Genomic DNA, 20323 nt, shown 5'->3' with positions numbered 1-20323 from the left:
TATAACAAATGAATTAATATTAATTTGGGAAAGGTCAGAAGCCCAGGCCTTTTCTCTATCAGCTGTAAACTGAAACTGCATGCACAGCGGATATCTTGGCAGATGTCAAATAGACACTAGGCTCTTGATGGTTTGCAGACTCATTAATATGCCACAAGAGTTTTGGGCCAGATGATAGAAACACAACAGTGGGTGCCTGATGGTGCTGAAATGTCCTGCTTGTATGTATCAACAGCTGTCAGTCTTCTATTTAGACTGTCCTCGTATAGAGTCATTTGATCCGGCGCAGAGGTTTGATGACACCACCACTTTTAGATTAACATCTTGTTTCCCCGAGGTTCTATACTGGGTTTGAACACATGCTGTGCAATTCTATGACATGTGAGAAAAAAGGAAGCTCATTACCAACAGTTTCCATAGAGATTATATTTAGTCATATGAATTTAACAAAGACATTAATGTACAAAACCCAAGAGTCACACACCAATATAAGGAATCTTTTTTTGAGTCAGGTGTAATTGGTTCTGAATATGTTAAACTGGACATTTCTAAACTTTACAGTTCACTGTGTCTGTTCTCACCTGTGTTGATGCTGCTGGTAATGTACCTCTACATACATGCCAGGTCAGATTCTGTTGTTTGTACAGAACATGTAGTCTGCCTCCACTTTTCTGCAAATGCATGGAAAATTACATTTTGTGCTCATGTAGTCTTTGGGATTAAGATCAGTTCACTCCTTCACTCTCCCTGGTGACACTGGCACCTGTTGTTGCCATGGAGCCTGAGCAGCAGAAACATGACTTGGTCCCACATGCCCCGCTGTAAATCACGCAATGCATACAGGTGAGTGGAGCTTTGCACACAGGTAAATGTACAGCACTGTTTACTCTTTGCCTGAGGGATGTTTAGCAGTGGTATATGTCTAACCCGGTTTCTCCTGCTTTGCTGACCTGAGTGCTGCCCACATCCAGAGAGGGGAATTGAAACGGCCTCATGGGTGCAAGATAGGCTGCTTATGGCTGGATTACCAAGAGAACTGCCAGTCGTTCAGGGGACACAGTTTTTAATTGGTCTGTGGTCGTGTAATTAAATGTACATTTGTCCAAGTTCAGCATCACAAATATGATTTTTTACAGTATTACATAATCTTGTGGTCCTTGTGGTCAGGTCTGGAGTACTAGATAGACAAAAATAAAACTGCATCATAATCTGGATGGCCTAAACAGGTTAATCTGGCTATTTCTACCATTCTCTGGAAACCAGGGGTCACCATAGACTGTGTACTATTATAATATTCATATTTCCGTTGGGCTTGTGTGTGTTAATAGTTTTGTAGTCTACTTCAACTTATTCAGTGTACTCTGAACAATTTGTCCTGTTTCCTTTTCACAGTGAGCACTTAGTAAATAAGTGAGAAGCTACACCTGATTGATCAGGTCATTTCCATATTCAATCAGCAGACAGGAGGTGGTGTTTGACTGGACCTGCAGCACTTAAATGGATGTGCAACACACTCTCTCTCTCTGGCTCTCATTCACATGTCTTTATCTGAGGTCTGCAGCGCTAATCCTCTTAAACTCCTAGTCAACAGAGGCGGAGCAAAAGCTCTCGTTGCGTTGCACAGTTTCCTCACCCGCTCATTTTTTTATTTTTTTTTTACTAAGAGAGGCTTTAGTAGAGGGCTGTGCGGCCGTCGGACTTCACCGCAATGTGCGATGTTGTGTTTACTGTAGCTGCGTAAAAGAAAAAAAAACAAACCCTAGTGCGTCGGAGAAAGGGGGGAGCAGATGCGGCACTTGCCATGACTTGTCCCGGGAAGCAGAGTCTTCAAGCGGCGTTGATCTTCCTGTCGGTCGCCCAGCTGACTGCAGGTACAGTGGCTCAGTTTGCATCATGTAGGCTACCTATCACATGCATTCGCACAACTATCAACCCATTAGTTATTGAACAGTAGCTACACTGTCGTAGCTGCTCAACTGACTTTTAATTAGCTTGTTATCAGCAAAGCTGCTTTCAAGAAACATGGGAGAATGTATAGCCTACTACCTTGAAGTTTTAGTGATTGTTTAATAAATCAAAAAGCACCAAAAAGGTCCTACAAAAAGTAGAGAGTGAATTTCCCATAGGTTTATTTAAATCTCAGAATTCAAAGACATTATTACAATAAATTGTTGAAACAATTTTAGAAATGAAAAAAGAGAGAGCTCTAAAGGAAGCCTTGAGTTACAGTAAACTGTCTGGAGTCAGTTTGACTCTTTATTCTCATTGTAAAGTCACTGCTCATGCTGCAAGATTATGATGAGATTATGATGTCATTGTTTTCAGCAAATATTTTAATTTACTCTCATACAACAGGATTGTTTTCCTGTCTATGTGGACTGTTACCTGACTGAATGGAAGTAATTTCATACAAGAGTTTTACACAATTTACTATTTATTGATTGTATACCCAGTGGAGTAGCAACATAATTTCGTTGTACTGATGTATAATGACAATAAAGGCTTTCGATTTCGATTTCGATTCGATTTCGATTTCAAATTAGTTGATCGATCAGTCCAACAAAAAATAATATGATGCTTTTTTCTTTTCTTTTATAAATAATTGATAACTCAGTCATTTCTTAGGAACAAACACCGGAATAGTTGAAGCAAGTTGAAATAAGGATTCGCAGCTTTGCTTCCCCCCCCCCCTCTATCAATTGATTTTAGACTGTTGATTTTGACAAAACAAGTTATTTGAAGATATCATGTTGGACTTGATGTTGGTGTCTTCTATGGGATTTCCTGACTTTTTATAGACCAGGACAGTGAACTGTGAAAAATAATCATCTGATTCATCAATAATGGAAATAATCAGCCTTTTGGTGATACAAATGCCTCTTATACATATTAAGTCAAAAAACAGAGGACTGGATTAAGGATACCAGGAAATATGTCAACAGCCTGCACCTGCTGCTGGTGACCCCCCGGTTGGTTGTGGTGTGTGCACTGTTAAAAACCGCAGTGGGTGCAGTGCACTGACCTTTTCTCTCCCTGTTTTTTAGCTGCTAATAGTTCTGGCTCTGAATGAGGCATTAACACTCAGTCGAAAAACGTGTGTGGCAGCTCTTTCAGCAAATTCACAGAGGGGCAAACAGCTGGTTGGACTCTTCATCAGACATTTCTTGTTTTGTACACAGCCACAACTGAAGTGCACTTATTGCAAGTTTGATTTTGCAAAAATACAATTGAACACACAAATTCAAGTGTGCAGCTCTTCTCAGAGATACACTGATTCCAGATTGAATGTGGCTGCATTTTATCTCTCATATTGATCCCTTTGTAATATAATGTATAAATTTTACTTTTCAGAATAGGCATGTGCTGAAGACCTCTGTTAATGCATCTGATGAGTAGTATTCTGGAGAGTTGTGCAAACTCTGTCAGCTGCCACCGTCAAAAAAAAAATATATATTATTGGCGCCATTGTGAGTCTTTGTTCAAGGAATCTGCCCACCTCAGGGTCTGACTACCCTGCCTTTGATACTCTTTTTGAGTGAAATTGGTCCAATTTAATTATCAGACACTCAGTTCTAACTGACTCAATATTGCCGGTGACACCTACGTGGTGGTTGTATTTTTATGTTCAGGAGGACATATATTTTGTTCCCTTAGGAAATGACTCATATTGTTGGGAGGGCGAGGATTAAGAGGGGCTGCTGTTAGGGGTTCTTAGGAAATGATAGGAAACATGTTAACCCATTTCCAGCCTGTGTAAAAGTACGGATTTTTAGATGCACCTTTCACATTTTATCCAGGATAACCACAAAAATCAAGTCCAATGTGCACAAAACAATTTATTAGTAGCTTCAAGGCCAAACAACTGCAATCACAGTGATTTTAAAACATCTTCCATTTATTGCACAATAAGACACAAAATAAGGCACAAAAGCTCCAATTCCACAACACTTTTTGTGTTTTCTGTGTTGTAAGAGCTCCAGTGCGTTTATGTCACTTTCCTTGATTTCTGGTTCTTGTCACATAGTGTTGGTTTGGTTGTTTTGACTCACACTATACAGAGATAGAGACCCATCCAGCTGTAGCAGAGAGACTGGGAGATGAAGCTGTGAGATTTAGGAGTCTGTGATACTCAGGTGGGAAATTCTACTAAGGGGCAACAACTGCCCAGTTTTGTTAACAGTGTCATATTAGACTGCGTGAGGTTCAGTCAGTCTACAGTGAAACCTGAAGGTTAAGGCTCCAGCCCCACTTCCCTATATAGCCTACTCATGATTTGTGAAAGGAAGAATGGATTTTGTGGCCCTGGAAGGTGTGCAAGTGTAAATTCATGACATAACCATAGAGGCCACAGACTTTACCGTTTCATGCTGACAGTGCAGATGGATGCCAAGGCTGGATTTGACAGAAAGATTTTTCTATTTAAGGTGTCTGATCAGTTAAAATGTTACAGTACATCCAATGTGACAGAACACACATGGTTTGGTTACATTCAGGCAGTAAAGACTCCAACATATTGTGTTGATGCTGTTTAATTTGAGCGTGCAATTCTAGTTTTGCAAACTGTAGACATATTTGGTGTATATAGCTCCCATTCCCTCAGTGTTTTTTTCCCCTCCAACATTGCTAAACAACAGAGAGAGAGAACAAATCGATCACTTCCTTGCCACCGTAAACGATGGAAGGACATGTAAATTCTTGGTCATTCTGCTTTGTAAAATACACATCTTCTTATTCCTCAGTTACAGAGCTACAGTGTATTTAAACTTTATCCAATAAATTATTGTCCTTGAGAAAATTGTTGCCAGGCAACCCAAAGATATAATAGAAAATATTTTTTTGTAATTTTCCAGTCAGGTTTCCCATGAACCCAGGTCCTAATATGTTGTTGCCTCTTGTCAAATGGTCTGCCTCACGGTGGGAGCTTTACAAAACCATTTAAAACATAAGGTTGGTCATATTCTATTTTGTTCTACATTATTTGTAAATAACTCCAATTAATAGACCAACTAATTATTATATAATTAATTGTTCTGCTAAAATATCCCATACACCACACAGCTACACTTTTACATGTTTCTCTCAATTATGAGACATTAAATATGTTATGATCTTCAACTCAAAACCGTAGTCCCCCAAAATATGCTACTTATTCATTCATAAGTAACATTTATTATAAACTACAGTGCCCCTCACTTTTAGGAAGTTATGGTTAACCCTTTTTACTAAAGCCCATTTTTAAATGTTAGATCTTCAATATAGATACAAATGTACTTAGGCCTAAGTGCTGCGAGGTTGGGGTAGGATTTTTTGTCATTCTCTCCATAAATTATAATAATAAATTAGGAAATTTGAACATAATTGCAGTACTTCAATACTGGCGATAACCACACAGTTTGGTCAGACAGTACTGAATCTTATTCCAATGCCAGTGTCTTGTCCATTGAAGTATCTATCATTTCATGTGGCTGGTTTTTCAAGGATCATTTATTCGCTTTATTAGAATTTTGTGCATTCAGAAGAAGAAGAAGAAAGTGAAACCAGTATTGAAAAAGATGGTCTGAGTTAAGGACTTTCCTCTAGACACTGGATCTTGTTTGTCCTGATAGCTTATGTTAATGACTGCACAGCTAGCGGAGAGTCAATGGCCTCTGTCCAATTGGTTTAAACCAGGTTTCAGTCCATGACATTTGTCTTCTAGTTAATTAGCTAGGAGATGTTGCTTCTTTGGAGGTATTCTGTTTTCTGTTGTACAGTATCATAATCTTCAATCTACCAGTGTTCATGGGCTTCATGTGTTGTAATTATGACTTTTCTGACAGAAAATGTTCTGGTATCGTTTCTTTTCATATTCATCCTATAGAAATGTTTTGTTGTGGTGTGCCCCAGGGATCAACACTTGGTCCCACCATGTTTCATTTTATATAGTTAACTTTATAGTTATTTGTTTCATGGCAACTGTAGCTTTAATCTAAAGCTTAAGACCATAGCAGCTTGTCCTCCTTTATGATTTATGTGACTTTTATGTCTAGATCTTTACATCTCATTTAAAACTCTTAACAAGAAACTCTTTCACTGATTCAGCTCTTGTTTCGGACCTTGAAAATACATTTCAAAGCTCAGCAAAGGGTGACCATTCACCACCATCTCCAGAAAGTTTCCCAATCTTTCTAGTTACGTAATGTATAGTTTAATGTCTGGTGTTATCAGCCAAAATTTGAGAAGAAGATTTATTATTTCTTTTGCAGTAGTACATCCGATTACTCCACTTCTACTTCAAAAATGCCACTGCTAAACCTAAAAAGTTAAAATCATACAGTGTTTGGGGCTTTTTCATCTCCCTTAAATTTCCCCTTGAAAACACACTTACAGTAATACAAGCACTTAATTTTGTTAAGTGTCATCAGTATTCTTATTTGTTATCCGTATTCAATCAAATGTAAAAAAAATAGTAACATGTATAACACTAATAACCTTTACATTCAAGACAGTCTCGACTCTTAAAGATTGTTAGCCCTGTTGGATTCACGTTCGGTGGCACCCAATATAAAGTCAGTGAGCTGTTGTCAAGGATGAACTGTATCCAAACATCTCATAGATTCAGATTCAGATTTTAGATTTATTTATTTATAACTTAACCTTGAGTAGTTCTCACCAGTCAGTTTATAAATGACCTATAAAATATATACAGAGATGACGTGAATTTGACAAGAATGAAGCCGTGTATAGACTTTGGTAAAGGCAAAAAAACAACAAAACAAAAAAACAAAACTTTTTGTGTCTTAGAGATTTAATCTTCAAATGTAATAATTCACCAATTTTTCTGAATATATTTTTTTCTATTTTAACCAACTCATGTTTATAGTTAGCTATATTAAATAATGAACATTCTTCACACATTTCTTTCCAGGGGCCTCATTTATCATTGTGGATACACCTTTTTTTACGCCATTTTCCCCTCGTTTTGTGCGTACGCACTTTTCTCCGCCAAATTTGGGATCTATCAAGCCAAAACCTGACGGGGAAAAGTGCGGACATTTACACCCATTTTGACCCTGGCGTACGCCTTTTTTGAGGAACAGGAGGAATTGGCGACACCGTTGCTGAGTCAGAGAACTGCAGTGTGAGAGGGAGAGAGGAGCGGAGCGGAGTAGGCTACATTTAGAAGAGCACAGTAGGATTTTTTGAAGTAATTGTGGTAGTGGTGGACCGTTGATGCTGGCAATCCAACCCGCTCTATAATAACACTAGGCTTTATGTTCATTGATAAACAGAGCGGATTGTGGATTTTGCTTTTTTGATTAGGCTATGTGTGACGTCTGACAAGGATCAAACCATCCAAGTTCAAAAACACATCGGCAGCAGCGCAAACTGATCTGCAGCCTAGACTGTTATTATTCTGTCACCTGAGTTAACGAGGTGCACGTGTGTTTGGAGCTGACGAGAGGAGAGAATAAAGAGTGAGACAACGCGGCCCTGAGGAGGAACTGTGAAGGACTCAGCTGTAGCCTAATGGAAAATGACCTAAACCGAGTCCAGTAGAGCTGTAACTGTGTAGTGGAAAGGCCTGCAAAGTAATGGTAACTATCGTCCTGCTTCCTACATTGTTTTAACATCTAGGTAAAAAAAAAAAAAAAAAAAAAAAGATTTTCTGGGATAAACGGGCAGATTACATAAGATTCTTCTTCTTTCTGCTCCCTTTTGTTGAGATTTGGGAGGTTTTTGTTTTTATTGTAGCTTATTAAAATGCAAGATCATTTTTCTGACTGATTTATTGCCCGTGTATCTGCTTTCGGAGAAGCGGAGAAGTTCCGCTTCTTTCCCCCGTCCTCCGCCCGTTGTCTCCGTTGTCACTTTGTTGTCACAAAAGTTGCTGCGCCACAGAGAGCACATGGCTAATTAAATATGCACGTGCTGACCATATATAGTTGTATATAGGCGTTCCGGGGGCGGAGTAAGAGCTGTGTTCACGTGTGCACCATTCTTGAGTCCTGTGTGATTAATTGCGGAGAGTTGTGCGTACGCACAGTTTGATTGATCTGAAAAAGGTGTAAATATTTAGGGTGTACGCCATTTTCATCTTTTCGCCTTACGCAAATATTTAGTAGCAGTTTTACACCCTCTTTGATAAATGAGGCCCCAGGTTTTTTCCAAGGAGCAGGCCCTGCAGCCTTCCTTATCAATCACTCCCAGGGTTATCAAACAAAGCATGACAGCAGCTACAAGTAGAACACAAGATTATCTGGGTGTTAAAGTAAGAGGCATTATACAGGTTCCTCCGCCTCCATCCATTTAAGAGCGTAGACCTCCTTACCTAACAGGAGCATCCCGCTTCTAAACATTAAACAATCTGTGAAGGGAAGTGTTTCTGCAGCTTCCCTTTTCATGCAATTCACTAATCGATGTATTTATACCCAGAGATTGTCTGTGAAGAAAACTGTTATGTTGAGTGATACAATGTGTTTCAGGGCTGAAGTGTGTGTGCCAGCTGTGCACCAACCACACCTGTGAGACGACAGCAGACGGCGCCTGCTGGAACTCTGTGATGTTGATTGACGGGAAGGAGGAGACGGTAAAGTCCTGTCTGTCGCCCTCTGAGATGAAGGGCCAGGTCTTCTGCTATAGCTCCCGCAATGTCTCCAAGAGGAACTGCTGTTTCACTGACTTCTGCAACAACGAGACTCTCCACCTACACCCAGGTATGGTCAATATTATCAATATTACATCATTCCAATCAATGAAATAAATCAATCAAAATTAAAATAAACTTTATTGTCCCTGGAGGAAAATGTATCTTGGTCAATCAGTGCTGTACTTTGGCTGCAGCCAGCAATCATTCAACCATGCACACACATACAAAAACAACATGGAACACTTACAATCTTTGCCCTAATAATTGCCTCAGTCTCTAGATCTTATTGCACAATGTATGTATGTGAAGAGTTTATTTGCGAAAGCAGATAACTCCGTTTTCAAAAATTTTTCAAAACAATTTTTAATTATTATTTACACCAAGTGATATCAGTCAAACCAAAGTTGAGTGGCTTTGACCAAGTAGATGAGACGTAACAAAACAGATGTAGCTCAAAAAAATAAAGCTTTATTGAAAACAACACTATACAAAGAATAATTCAAAAGCATCAGCTCATCTTTTTCAAAATGGCATTTATCTGCTTTTGCAAATGAACTCTTCACGTGTAAACTCCTCCCATCAGTCAAGTTCATTAAAAGGTTGAGTGAGGCGTTGTTAGCTCGGTTAGTAGAGCAGGTGCCCCATGTACAGGGGCTACAGTCCTCGCCGCAGCCGGCCCCGTATCGAATCCCGACTCTGCCCTTTGCTGCATGTCATTCCCCCTCTCTCTGCCTCCCCATTTATACTTAAAAAAACTAGTGCCCAAAAGGGATAATGACAAGAAGTATAAAATAACACAAGAATCGGCAGATTTAATTTAAAACACCAGATCAGAATCATACAATACAGCATAAGACAGAGATAAAAACCAAAAGTACAGGACGGATTGAAAAAAATGCTTCTGCGTTGCTTATCTTGTTTCTATCTTGTTCCTTTAACATGGATTCATCTACTCAGACTGTCAGCTAATGTCACGCTGCTCAGTATTTACCGCATTCAGTCAACAGCAGCACCAGCTCAATCCCAAGTGTGGGATTTCCCACTCATTCTGGCCCCGGCTAGACGAGGCGGATGCTGATCCTACTAGATCCTGTGACATAACAAATCTGGCAGAGGCTATGGGACGGCGGTTAGTGATCCTCCCCCTCCCTCCCCTGATTTATAAATAAATACTTTGTCAGGCATGTAGCTCGACTGCAAGTTAAAAGCCTCTCATGGGTCTGCAGGGTGGAAGTTGGCCTTAAAGTGGAGGGAGATTACTTTACACCTGTGGATATACGCCTCAGTGGAAAGTGCTTGGAGGTCAGGGAGATACTTAGGGTTCATAGACATTTGCTTTGTTAATGTTTTATATATATATATATACACACACACACACACACACACACACACACACACACACACACACACACACACACACACACACACACACACACATTTTTTTAAATATTTCAAACCTTTATTTCTGTCAGGACCACTATGTCAAAATAATATTTATTTACTTGCACAGTTTAATTTGGCGGTATGGTACTGTTCTGGGACCCCCTGCTCTTCCACGCGCTTGCGTGGAAAGCCTGAGGCAGGAAGAGCACCTTCCTGCCCTTCACGAGCCATCATGAACGGCATAAGCAGGGAGCGCAGCAGCAAAGAAAACCCAGACAGAGCAGAGCAACCAACAAGATATAATGACAGGAGGAGCTGGGGCGGAGGTGGGTTGCAAAAAGCCGGCAGAGGAAGCAGCAGCAGCAAGGGAGGTGACGTCGGGCTACAGCAGTTTAAACAGCGCGCCCTGAATGTAGTTCCCCAATAGGGGAGTCAGCTGAGCCATCAGCTGACCTGCACAGGTGAAGACAGTTACGCTGTGCTGATTAGAGCTTGACGTCATGGCCTGCCAGAACTAACGCTATACGCTTAATATATACAGTTTATTTGCATGTCTGTAGGCTATATCTAATTTTACTTTATTCTTATTACATACTTTATAGTCTCCTGTGATTAATAAAGAATGTAAATCTGACTTGTTATAGTTATATTTATTATTTTTTAGGCAGCTCTAATGCACCGAAAATACACTCATTGTTGTTGTTCTGCCCTGTAAAAATTACATGTTTAACATTTGAATTCCCCCAGAGACATGTTTCTGTCCATGTGATAAAAAGTCCAACATTCATTTGTAGCTATGTTTTTATCCTTATTTGGACCACCAAGCTCCACCATGTCCAGCAGCTGGCTGCTAACTTTGTCTAAGGTAGAGTCCAGTAGTTCTGTCTGGGCTTTTCCCTGGAAATAGCTCCATATTGCAGCTGGAAGTGGTTGATGAGAGTGACCCGAATCAGTCAAGTTGTAGAGGCAAAAAAATAAATAAAATAAAAATAAGTTGAGAGATGCTTAAAGACTTCTTGTAGCTAAGGATAACTGCAGAGCCAGGTGATAAATATCTGAGTCTGTCAATATCAGCAAACCTGATACACAGTCATTTGACGAGTGTTCATGTGAATGTTTGCATCAGTGCAGCCTTTAACATTTAAACGTTTAAAAAAAGAAAAGAAAAAAGAAACCATTGCATTGCCCAATATTGAGAGGCTTCTTCTGACGCCACATTAAACACTGTGTTTGAACTCAAACCCTAACCTAAACATTATATTACATTCATATTTATTTCAGTGCTTCAAAACACATAAAAGCCTTTTTTTCCTGAATCACATTAATTGCTCAATTTCCGACTGACTTACTGCATTAATTAAACAGATCTACAGTTTTAATTAATTACCTGTTGACTGACTCATCAATTACCAGTTAACATGATCAATTAACAGACTTAAGAAAAGTCTAAATAGTAAATGAAAAAAGACAAAACACTCAATTCAATGTGTTTTCAACTTTGAACTATTTAACTATCTTATTGATTGCACTGAAGAGAGCCACTGAGATACAGTCTGGTGGCTGTATTCACATTTCAGATGTTCATGGTCAAGTTCTTGCTACTTCTGTAGTGCACACTCTACAATGAAACATACAACAGGTAAGAGAACAAAAAGCCACTAGATATCACTAAAAGAAGATGTAATATTCTGGCTTCCTATGCTGCACCTCTAAACAACAGATGAGGTTTCTTCTTCCTGCATTTTAAATATTTGACAATATTTACCCATGATCATGGTGTGACATAATAATGATTAATTACATTTAGGGCTTCACAATTAATCACAATGTAAACAAATTCTCAATATCACCAACAAGTGTGATATTCAAATTGCAGGAGCTGCCATTCTTTGTGATAATAGTAAAATGTGTCACAACACTGCTGTGTCAGCACCATATGCTGAGTTGCTACAGAAATGGACAATAAATCCTATTCTCCGGATGTAAAAGGATACGTTGATTTGGGACCAAATAAAAATCACATAATCAATTTTATATTTTTTAAGTGAATATGAAAAGCAAAAATGAGCATCCCAACTGAAATCTTAATCAAATATCTGTCCATATACTGACAATATAATGTTTTTGCATATCACACAATTCAATTCTTAATTTTTAACATCAAATAAACAAAACACTCCTCCACTGATTTATTTGTCTGAGGTAAGAGGGATTGAATTGCCAGAGAACGGTCACTTTCATAAAATGCAGAGGTTGTGCAGGAGGTTCTAAAGTGAGAGGTGCTGCAGACTGTTGATGAGACTGGTCGGGGCAACAGCCTGAGGCTGTGATGGTGTCGACTCTGAATCAGGACACTACAATCAATCTGTTCCACTGCTCTGCTAAATATCAGTATGTGAGTTTGTGTGGTATGTTGTGTATATTTAACGCATTAAAACTTCATGTCCTATAGTGCCATTTCTCTGCAGGCCTAAAGAGGAGATAGCATTTGCAGTCTTAAGCTATACACTAGGTAGTGGGTCTGTGTAGCTGTATTTACAGTTCTGTTAAATTTATTGTCCTTTATTACCTTGGCAAAAAAATAGTTGCAGTCTAGAAGGTTGTTTGCCATTGGGCCAGAGGAGAGTAAAGTCTTGTTTTCCATCATATAATCTGAGCTCCAGTTGGATGTGAATTTGGGTAAAAGGCTAAAGATGTCTTAAGAAACTGTGGTTTAGTTCAATATGCTTTGTACATTGGGTCATCTGCAGATGTTGCATGTGTGCGGCTCCTGGTGAGGACATTTCATTCTTTGGGGATTTGAGAAGATGGAAAGGCTAAAGAAACATGGAACCACAGGGTTATTACTACGCTCATATAAATGTTGAAAGAGTTCATAGTTAATATGAGAAATCTATGATGATTAGTCTTGTTCATGGAAAATTATTTATTTTTAAGCCAAGACCTCTCATTTAATTGTAGTGCTGTGCAGCAGTGTTATCACATTATTCACTGTGAACACTTTGGTCAGCATATCTGCAAATTTGATATCATCACAGTGCCCACCAGCTCTGCTATTTTTGTTTTGTGTTGAGTCTTCTTTGTCCACCCACAGAGAGAATGAAGGTCATGGATAGAAATGCCAGGTTACATTGTTTGGCAAAACCCATAGTTTATTACCAGGTCTTATAGTGCACCTGCTTTAGATCAGTGTGTGCCACTTGTTTAAAGAAAGAGGCTTGTTGATGAATGAATTTTGTTTTGGGGTTTTTAGAGAAGCATTTCTTGGCACAGTGTTTCTGAATCTTTTTAATCACTTTTGATAAATGACATTTATAGACACTGATTAAATTTCGGGCAAAAAAAAAAAGTTATGTCTGCCACACTTAGGTTTTTTTTGTTTTTTGTTTTTTGGCTAACATAACATTGCATCTGCCAAATGTACAATTTCCATCTTCGTAAATCTTGATATTGCCAACTGGCTGTGTCTTAACTTTTTCAGAGTCTGTGTTAAGGTCAGAAAAGTGTGATACAGTACATCAGACAAGGCTGTCTGCATATTAGAGCTGTCATGAAACACCAGTAATTTATTCTTCACTTGATTGGCCAACTTCCATTCACTCTGTTGTACACAACACACTTGATGCCATGATCAACAATGGCCAGCAGAGGGTGCAACAATCACAGGAGCTCCATGACAAAAACACAAAATTGCAATTTCCCTCCCAACCCTACTGATGTATTCCAGAGAACGTGTTTGTGAATAGTCCTGGATGGATGTACATGACCATGTTACCTATGTTTGTACGTTATCAGAGAGGCCTTTGGAAGAAACGGGCTGGAGCAGACCACAGCTCACTGTGGTGATCCTGGTGCCGTCCTGCCTCCTGTGTGTGGGGATCCTTCTGGGTGTGTTTGCTGTGCAGGGCCACCACTGTGCCTACAGCCGGGCCCACAAGCAGGACCCAGAGGAGCCTCTGGACGACCAGATGCTGATGTCGCCTGACAGATGTCTCCAAGACCTGATCTATGACATGAGCACCTCTGGCTCTGGATCAGGTGAGAGAAACGTCACCAGCAACTGAAATCTCATTACAGACTCTCCAGCATTTCCCAATGACTTTTAATTAATTAAAGCAGATAACAGCGGCACGGCCGTTTCGGCTAATGCTGTGTTCAAGGCAGGCTTTTGAAACCGTAAGTTACAGCTTCAAGTCACAACTACGACTTGGTAGCGTTCCAGGTAACCCGTAGCTCGTGTTTTTACCGTCCTGTTGTCTGTGAAAGTTCCCTATAACGGCCACTCGTAACTTCCGACCCGTGAACTCGTACCAGATCGAACTGGTATGACTTCACAGGAAGGAAAAACACAAAGTACGAGTTTCCTTGAACGCACCATGAGTTAGCAGCCCCCGCCCTTGTCAGGCATCAATTGGTCCTCGTGCTACGTCACCACATTCACGCGCATCCCTTGGCTGCACACACAGCCCTTCATGCCGTTCTCTCTCCTCATTGGATAACACTTGTATCCCACAAGGAAAATTTTCTCCTCGGGTTACAGCAGAGCAGAGTGACGGAGAGACTCGTGTTTAGGCTGAAATACTTCATGTAAGTGATTGCTGACGGAAAATAGGACTATTTAGGACTTATATTAACAAAAACATTCCACTGATATCTGCTTTAATAATGGACCTGAGTCCATAATAAAGAATATCTATCTATCTATCTATCTATCTATCTATCTATCTATCTATCTATCTATCTATCTATCTATCTATCTATCTATCTATAGCTTTCAGCTGTGATCTCTGCTGCTCACAGTCCTGCTGGTGGAATTAGTATATTCTATGCTTATTGCAGGTCTGCCGCTGCTGGTCCAGAGGACGATAGCACGCACCATTGTCCTGCAGGAGACCATTGGGAAGGGTCGATTCGGTGAAGTGTGGCGGGGCAAATGGCGAGGAGAGGACGTGGCGGTGAAGATTTTCTCCTCCAGGGACGAGAGGTCCTGGTTTCGTGAAGCAGAGATTTATCAGACTATCATGCTCAGGCATGAGAACATCCTGGGCTTCATCGCTGCTGACAACAAAGGTGTTTGAAGCTTGGGATGTACCATGAGCTCTATACCTGAATTATACAATTACTAACTAACTCAACATGTGACTGTATTATTTTCTGTGTACTGCAGATAATGGCTCGTGGACTCAGCTCTGGTTGGTGTCAGAGTACCATGAGCACGGCTCTCTGTATGACTACCTGAACAGGTATACAGTCTCTATGGAAGGCATGATTGTCCTGGCCTTGTCAATAGCCAGTGGGCTGGCACATCTCCACATGGAAATCATTGGCACACAGGGTAAGACTTTAATTAGTGAAACATGAAACACATTGACCTCATATCGGACAGGTCAAAGGATTATTTAGTCTTTCCTTTATTACTATTATTATATGTCACTATATTCTAACATCTTCTTGGACATTAGAGAAGAATAATCATAACCCAGATTCATACTCTAAATGTTTGTCTCTGTTTCCCCAAAACAGAGGTATTTCAGTTGATAAATTGAAATGCAATGGCTGCAGCTAACAATTATTTTACTGTAATTAACAGTGAATTACCTATATGATTTATCAAATTACCCTCAAATCAAAATAAAGGCAACAGTAGTAATAATGAAGAAGGTGCAACCAGCATATATTTGGCATTTTGTCCTTGAAACATGATACACTTTCTGTCAGTTACCTAAAAACTGAGTAAACAACTTGCCTATCACTGGTATATCTATAAAGTAAATTCAATTAATCTGTATTCATTTGTTTTAATTTTGACTTTGGTTGAGAGGTTGATCAAACAATTTACTATTTTGTGCTGGGATTTTACTGCTCCATTAATTCTCTGAAGATTTTGATTCATATCATTCATCTGTGAAAGGTCCAACATTTTGTCTTAATATAAAGCTTGTTTTAAGTTTAAAACTTTATTTATTTATATATTTCTAGGGAAGCCTGCTATTGCTCACAGGGACCTAAAGTCTAAAAATGTCCTGGTGAAGAAGAACGGTACAGCAGTCATTGCAGATTTGGGTCTGGCCGTGAAACACAACTCCAACAACAACACCATAGACATACCAGCCAACCACAGAGTGGGAACCAAGAGGTTGGATATAGTACTCTATACATCACAGCACACAATGAACACAAACAATGGAAACATGAAAGTTTGAAGTGACTTTAAACCTGCTCTGCTTTATTTGATATCATTACTGTAAATTCTCTGATGTGAACATGTTCTGAATTAAGACAAATGTAGTCCAACATAACATCTGCTAAATTTAGCTTGTTTTTATCTGCAGCCACTCCACACAACAAACTCACATGCTCAAATTGATTAAGGAAAGAGGTACTTGACCTTTTTTTTCTTTTATTATTATCAGACCTTAATTATTTTGTCCTCTACAGGTACATGGCCCCAGAAATCCTGGATGAGACAATCAATATGAACAGCTTCGAGTCATTCAAGCGGGCGGATATCTACGCGCTAGGCCTGGTGTTCTGGGAACTGGCCCGGAGATGCTCTGTCAGGGGTATGTTAAAACACACCCACACATACACACTCCCACTCATTTGTAGAGATTTATACGAATATCTAATGGAAACTGCACTGTGGCACTGATGCTAATGTCTGATGTGCTTTGTCAGTTTGTACACACTAACTGAAGACTAATTTGTGATCACAGTGAAAACCACCATTTGTTGCTGTTTGAACAGGACTCCATGAAGATTTCCAGCTGCCTTATTACGACCTGGTGCCTTCAGATCCTTCCATTGAAGACATGAGGAAGGTGGTGTGTGATCAGAAACTCAGACCCAGCATTCCCAACCAGTGGCAGAGCTGTGAGGTGAAGATATAGTCCATCACTATAGTGTGGGCATGAAACTCTAAATTGTAGGACCATTTTGTGTTTATATAGCACATGAAGGTGTGCAGTAAATGTATGAAAGCATGTTTAATCTACAAACTGAATGAGTGCACTGAGTCATCGATTCCACTGATAGATTCAGTAGCTTTTAACATCTGAGCTATCTTGCATGCTGACTGAAATCAGTTTCGTCAGATCTGCTGCACAGCATGATACACCCCAGTCAGACGTTTACTTGTAAGTAGGACGACCACAAAAGCCAAAGAAGCTATCACAATGGTGTGACTGTGTTAGAGAAAGGTGCTTTCAGAGATTTTCAGAATGATGAGCAGAGCTTCTGCCCGGCTGGTTTTTGCTGAACCTAACAAAACTGTGAATTCACAGCTGAGCTAAAGACAAGTTGAAAATAGATCACAGTGACTAAGAAAAAAAGAAAGAATGACAATGTCGGTCAATGAGAATCATCGACATGAACTGGTGATTCACAAATTCCTTACTTCTATTTTGAAGTTGTAACCATTATATTATGCACCGACTGAACTGCTGGGCTCTGATACCACAGTGACATCAAGTACAGCAGGGCAAGAAACCCCAGTGGCAATAGTTCATAAAGATTATCTAAAACTAAAATTGAGCTCCCTTGACATCTGGATCGTAATCCCTTATTGCACAGGGAAATTCTGTGCAGCTGCTGACAGTATAACTCATTATGCTACAAAACAAGTGCTTGTCAGCTGGTTGAACAATGATGGTTGGGAAAGTCTGTGCATGACAGTAGTTTCTGAAACCGAGATTTGGCGAATCAGTTCACACAGATAATGGCTTGAGAGTGCAACAGCTTAATGTGTCAAAATAAGTGTGACTCACCCGGAATCTTCACAGAGATGAATTTGATTAACACAATTTTGCAAAAAACAAACAAACAAAACAACAACAGAAATAAGTTATATGAAACCAGAAATGTCCTTAAATTGGGAGAAAATACATCAAATTTATGCAAAAAGTTGAAGAGTTTCGGTCATATTTGTTATTTAAGTCAAAAGTTGTGTGAATGAAGTTGTATTTTAACAACACTGTCTCCTTACTGATTTTCCAGGCCATGCGTGTGATGGGCAAACTGATGAGAGAGTGCTGGTATGCTAACTCTGCTGCTCGACTCACCGCTCTACGGGTCAAGAAAACTGTCTCTCAGCTCTCTGCCATCAAGGACGTGAAGGAGTAGTTGGGTTCGTTAACCCCCCCACCCCTCTCCTCAGATCAGCACTGGTGCCGGCACTGGTGCGACACGAGGATACTGGGAGCAAACAGGGAGAAGCTGTCCTCTCTAACGGCCTGAGGCTGCCCTCTTCAGGACGCAGCCACGCTGTTCACCTGCAGAGAGCTTCGTCAGGCTGTTGCTGGTTGTGCCAAAGTATTGTAGGAGGCGTCTGACGCCTGACTGACCAATTTGAACCAAACAGCTAAAGTTTAGGTAGGAAGAGCCATATGAAGTATAAAAACATGTTTAATGTATATACAGATTGTTTTGCTACCTCACACATTTTGAAGTGTCCAAAAGCTTGAAATTGCACATTGTGATGTTTTTGTGCCATATCCTGTAGCAAACACAGTACTGCTGGGTAGGTAGCATGCTAACTGACAATCAAAGGGTACAGATGCTATGATGTCAAATGACAAATGCTAACTGGTTCTGAATCGTTTTAAATGATACACATTATACAGTTAAACTAATACTATTGTACATGAATGGTTTGTCTAAAGCTCCAAGGGGGAAAAGACTGAACAGAAGAGATACTTAAACCCAATATATCTAGCCCTTTTCGGTTTTGGTAATCTAATTCTGCCATGCCTCCACTGACCGTTGCTGCAGACATGAATGTTTTTCCAGAAAGTGAACTATGACACCTGTGCTTTTCATTGTGTTTTTATCTTGTGCCACCAGATGGGCACCAGGTAGAGAAGAGCTGAGGGGTCATAGTGTGAAGCTTCAACTAAATGAAAACTGAGCCTGACAGCCACGAGTTCAGTCTTTAAATTGTCACTGTAAACATTTTGATTTCCTAAACAACTTGAGCATGTTCTGGCATCACCAAGTTTTAACTAAGTAAAAAAGGATCTCAAAGATGTCATTTCACTCTAACAGCCTCATGGAGAAACCAGCACTATAAGCATGTATGTATTGTTATCAATGTAAAGAGAAGTAAAACTAGGAACTCCTACCACAGATTTTGCACATTTAAATCTTTCAGCTGCTGGAAAGAGCCACCTGCCACCTGACAACTGAATGTGAGTTTTTGACTGAACTGGAGCTCATGAATGTGAAAATGTATGTTTTGTTTGCTGAAATATTCAAAAGAAATTACACGGGAGAAATTCAAATTATCAAAAAAATATATGAACTAACTTCACTTCAGTGTTATACTTCAGTAGTTTTGAACAGGGAAAGGTATCAACTCATTTAGTTATCCTGTGGATCTGACTCAGTTTTCCCAGCAGGTTTCTTAAAAAAAATCCATAAAGATAAAATCATAGAACAAGAAAACAATACTTCTGTAATTAGCTAATCTAATTCAATATCATGCTGTGTTAATAGTGGACATTAGCACCGGTTGTAGATCACTGGGAGAGTACGATTTGGGTAATGGCTGAGTTTAAGGGTCACTCATGCCACTGTCAGCCGTGGCCGGTAAAGCCTTTGTCATAACAGGCTTAGGGGAAGTGCACGCAAGTAAATCTGCACACCGCGTGTGCTTGTCAGATGCACTCACATGTGCAGGTGTGTTTGTGTGTCCTTGTGTGCACATGTCTCTGTGTGTGTTTCATATCATGTGAAGTGAAGTGACCCTTTGTTGAAAGATGTGTGAATCAGACTGATTGACTGACAGAGTTTGTGAAACGATGAAACTGGTGCTGTGGATAAGAAGAAAAAAAAAAAAGAAATCCATACTTTACATACACCATGGCTTTAAATTCATGTCTAACTTGTTAAGTTAAGTTTCATATTTTTTCTTGCTATGGCAGATTGCACAGTTCCATATAGCTGCTTAGTATCAGTGGTGACACAATATTCTACGTATTCTCCTGTCATGAAGGTATCAGAATTACTGGGTGATACTGTGTGCGGCATCAGCAGTATAGCCTCTTGAGAATAAGCTGTGTACAGTAGCCTGTTGCTTTGTTGGCGAATATCAGTTCATGTGAAAGTTTGTACTACGTTTTTTTTTCTTTCAGTGCAATGCTTAGTCATGGAATTATTTGACTGTGTTGCAAAGAGTAGGACATATTTTTTTTAAAATGAAAATGCAGTATTTCAGCGCGTAGCTTGCCTCTGCCCACTGATAACACCTGTAATGTAAATGAGTCTCTATCTCACTTTGAATTCATGCTGAGCCAAGCTTACAGTATGTGTCGT

The 20323-nt window shown here is 39.7% G+C and overlaps 1 protein-coding gene across 1 annotated transcript; it reads left to right on the top strand.

The window, feature by feature from the left end:
- Positions 1-1663: 1663 nt before the first annotated feature.
- On the top strand, positions 1664-19293 carry acvr1c (activin A receptor type 1C). Its single transcript, XM_085764942.1, has 9 exons — positions 1664-1871; positions 8466-8696; positions 13808-14050; positions 14852-15082; positions 15180-15347; positions 15992-16148; positions 16451-16575; positions 16760-16890; positions 18008-19293. Exons 1-9 carry the CDS (start codon positions 1802-1804, stop codon positions 18131-18133), a joined length of 1482 nt encoding a protein of 493 aa, XP_085621068.1. The 5' UTR covers positions 1664-1801; the 3' UTR covers positions 18134-19293.
- The last annotated feature ends 1030 nt before the right edge of the window (positions 19294-20323 follow it).

Source organism: Trachurus japonicus, chromosome 21 (genome assembly GCF_045865225.1).
Source record: "Trachurus japonicus isolate A0001 chromosome 21, Traja_1.0".
Lineage (NCBI taxonomy): Eukaryota > Metazoa > Chordata > Actinopteri > Carangiformes > Carangidae > Trachurus > Trachurus japonicus.
The sequence above is the reverse complement of the archived record's forward strand: the minus strand, read 5'-3'. Positions and strand labels throughout refer to the sequence as shown.

Bases quoted from the DNA above. Each gene is read 5' to 3' on its own strand.
- acvr1c (XM_085764942.1), top strand. From the start codon at position 1,802: ATGACTTGTCCCGGGAAGCAGAGTCTTCAAGCGGCGTTGATCTTCCTG. The intron at 1,872-8,465 runs GTACAGTGGCTC...AATGTGTTTCAG, and splicing joins GGTCGCCCAGCTGACTGCAG to GGCTGAAGTGTGTGTGCCAG. The intron at 16,149-16,450 runs GTTGGATATAGT...TGTCCTCTACAG, and splicing joins CACAGAGTGGGAACCAAGAG to GTACATGGCCCCAGAAATCC.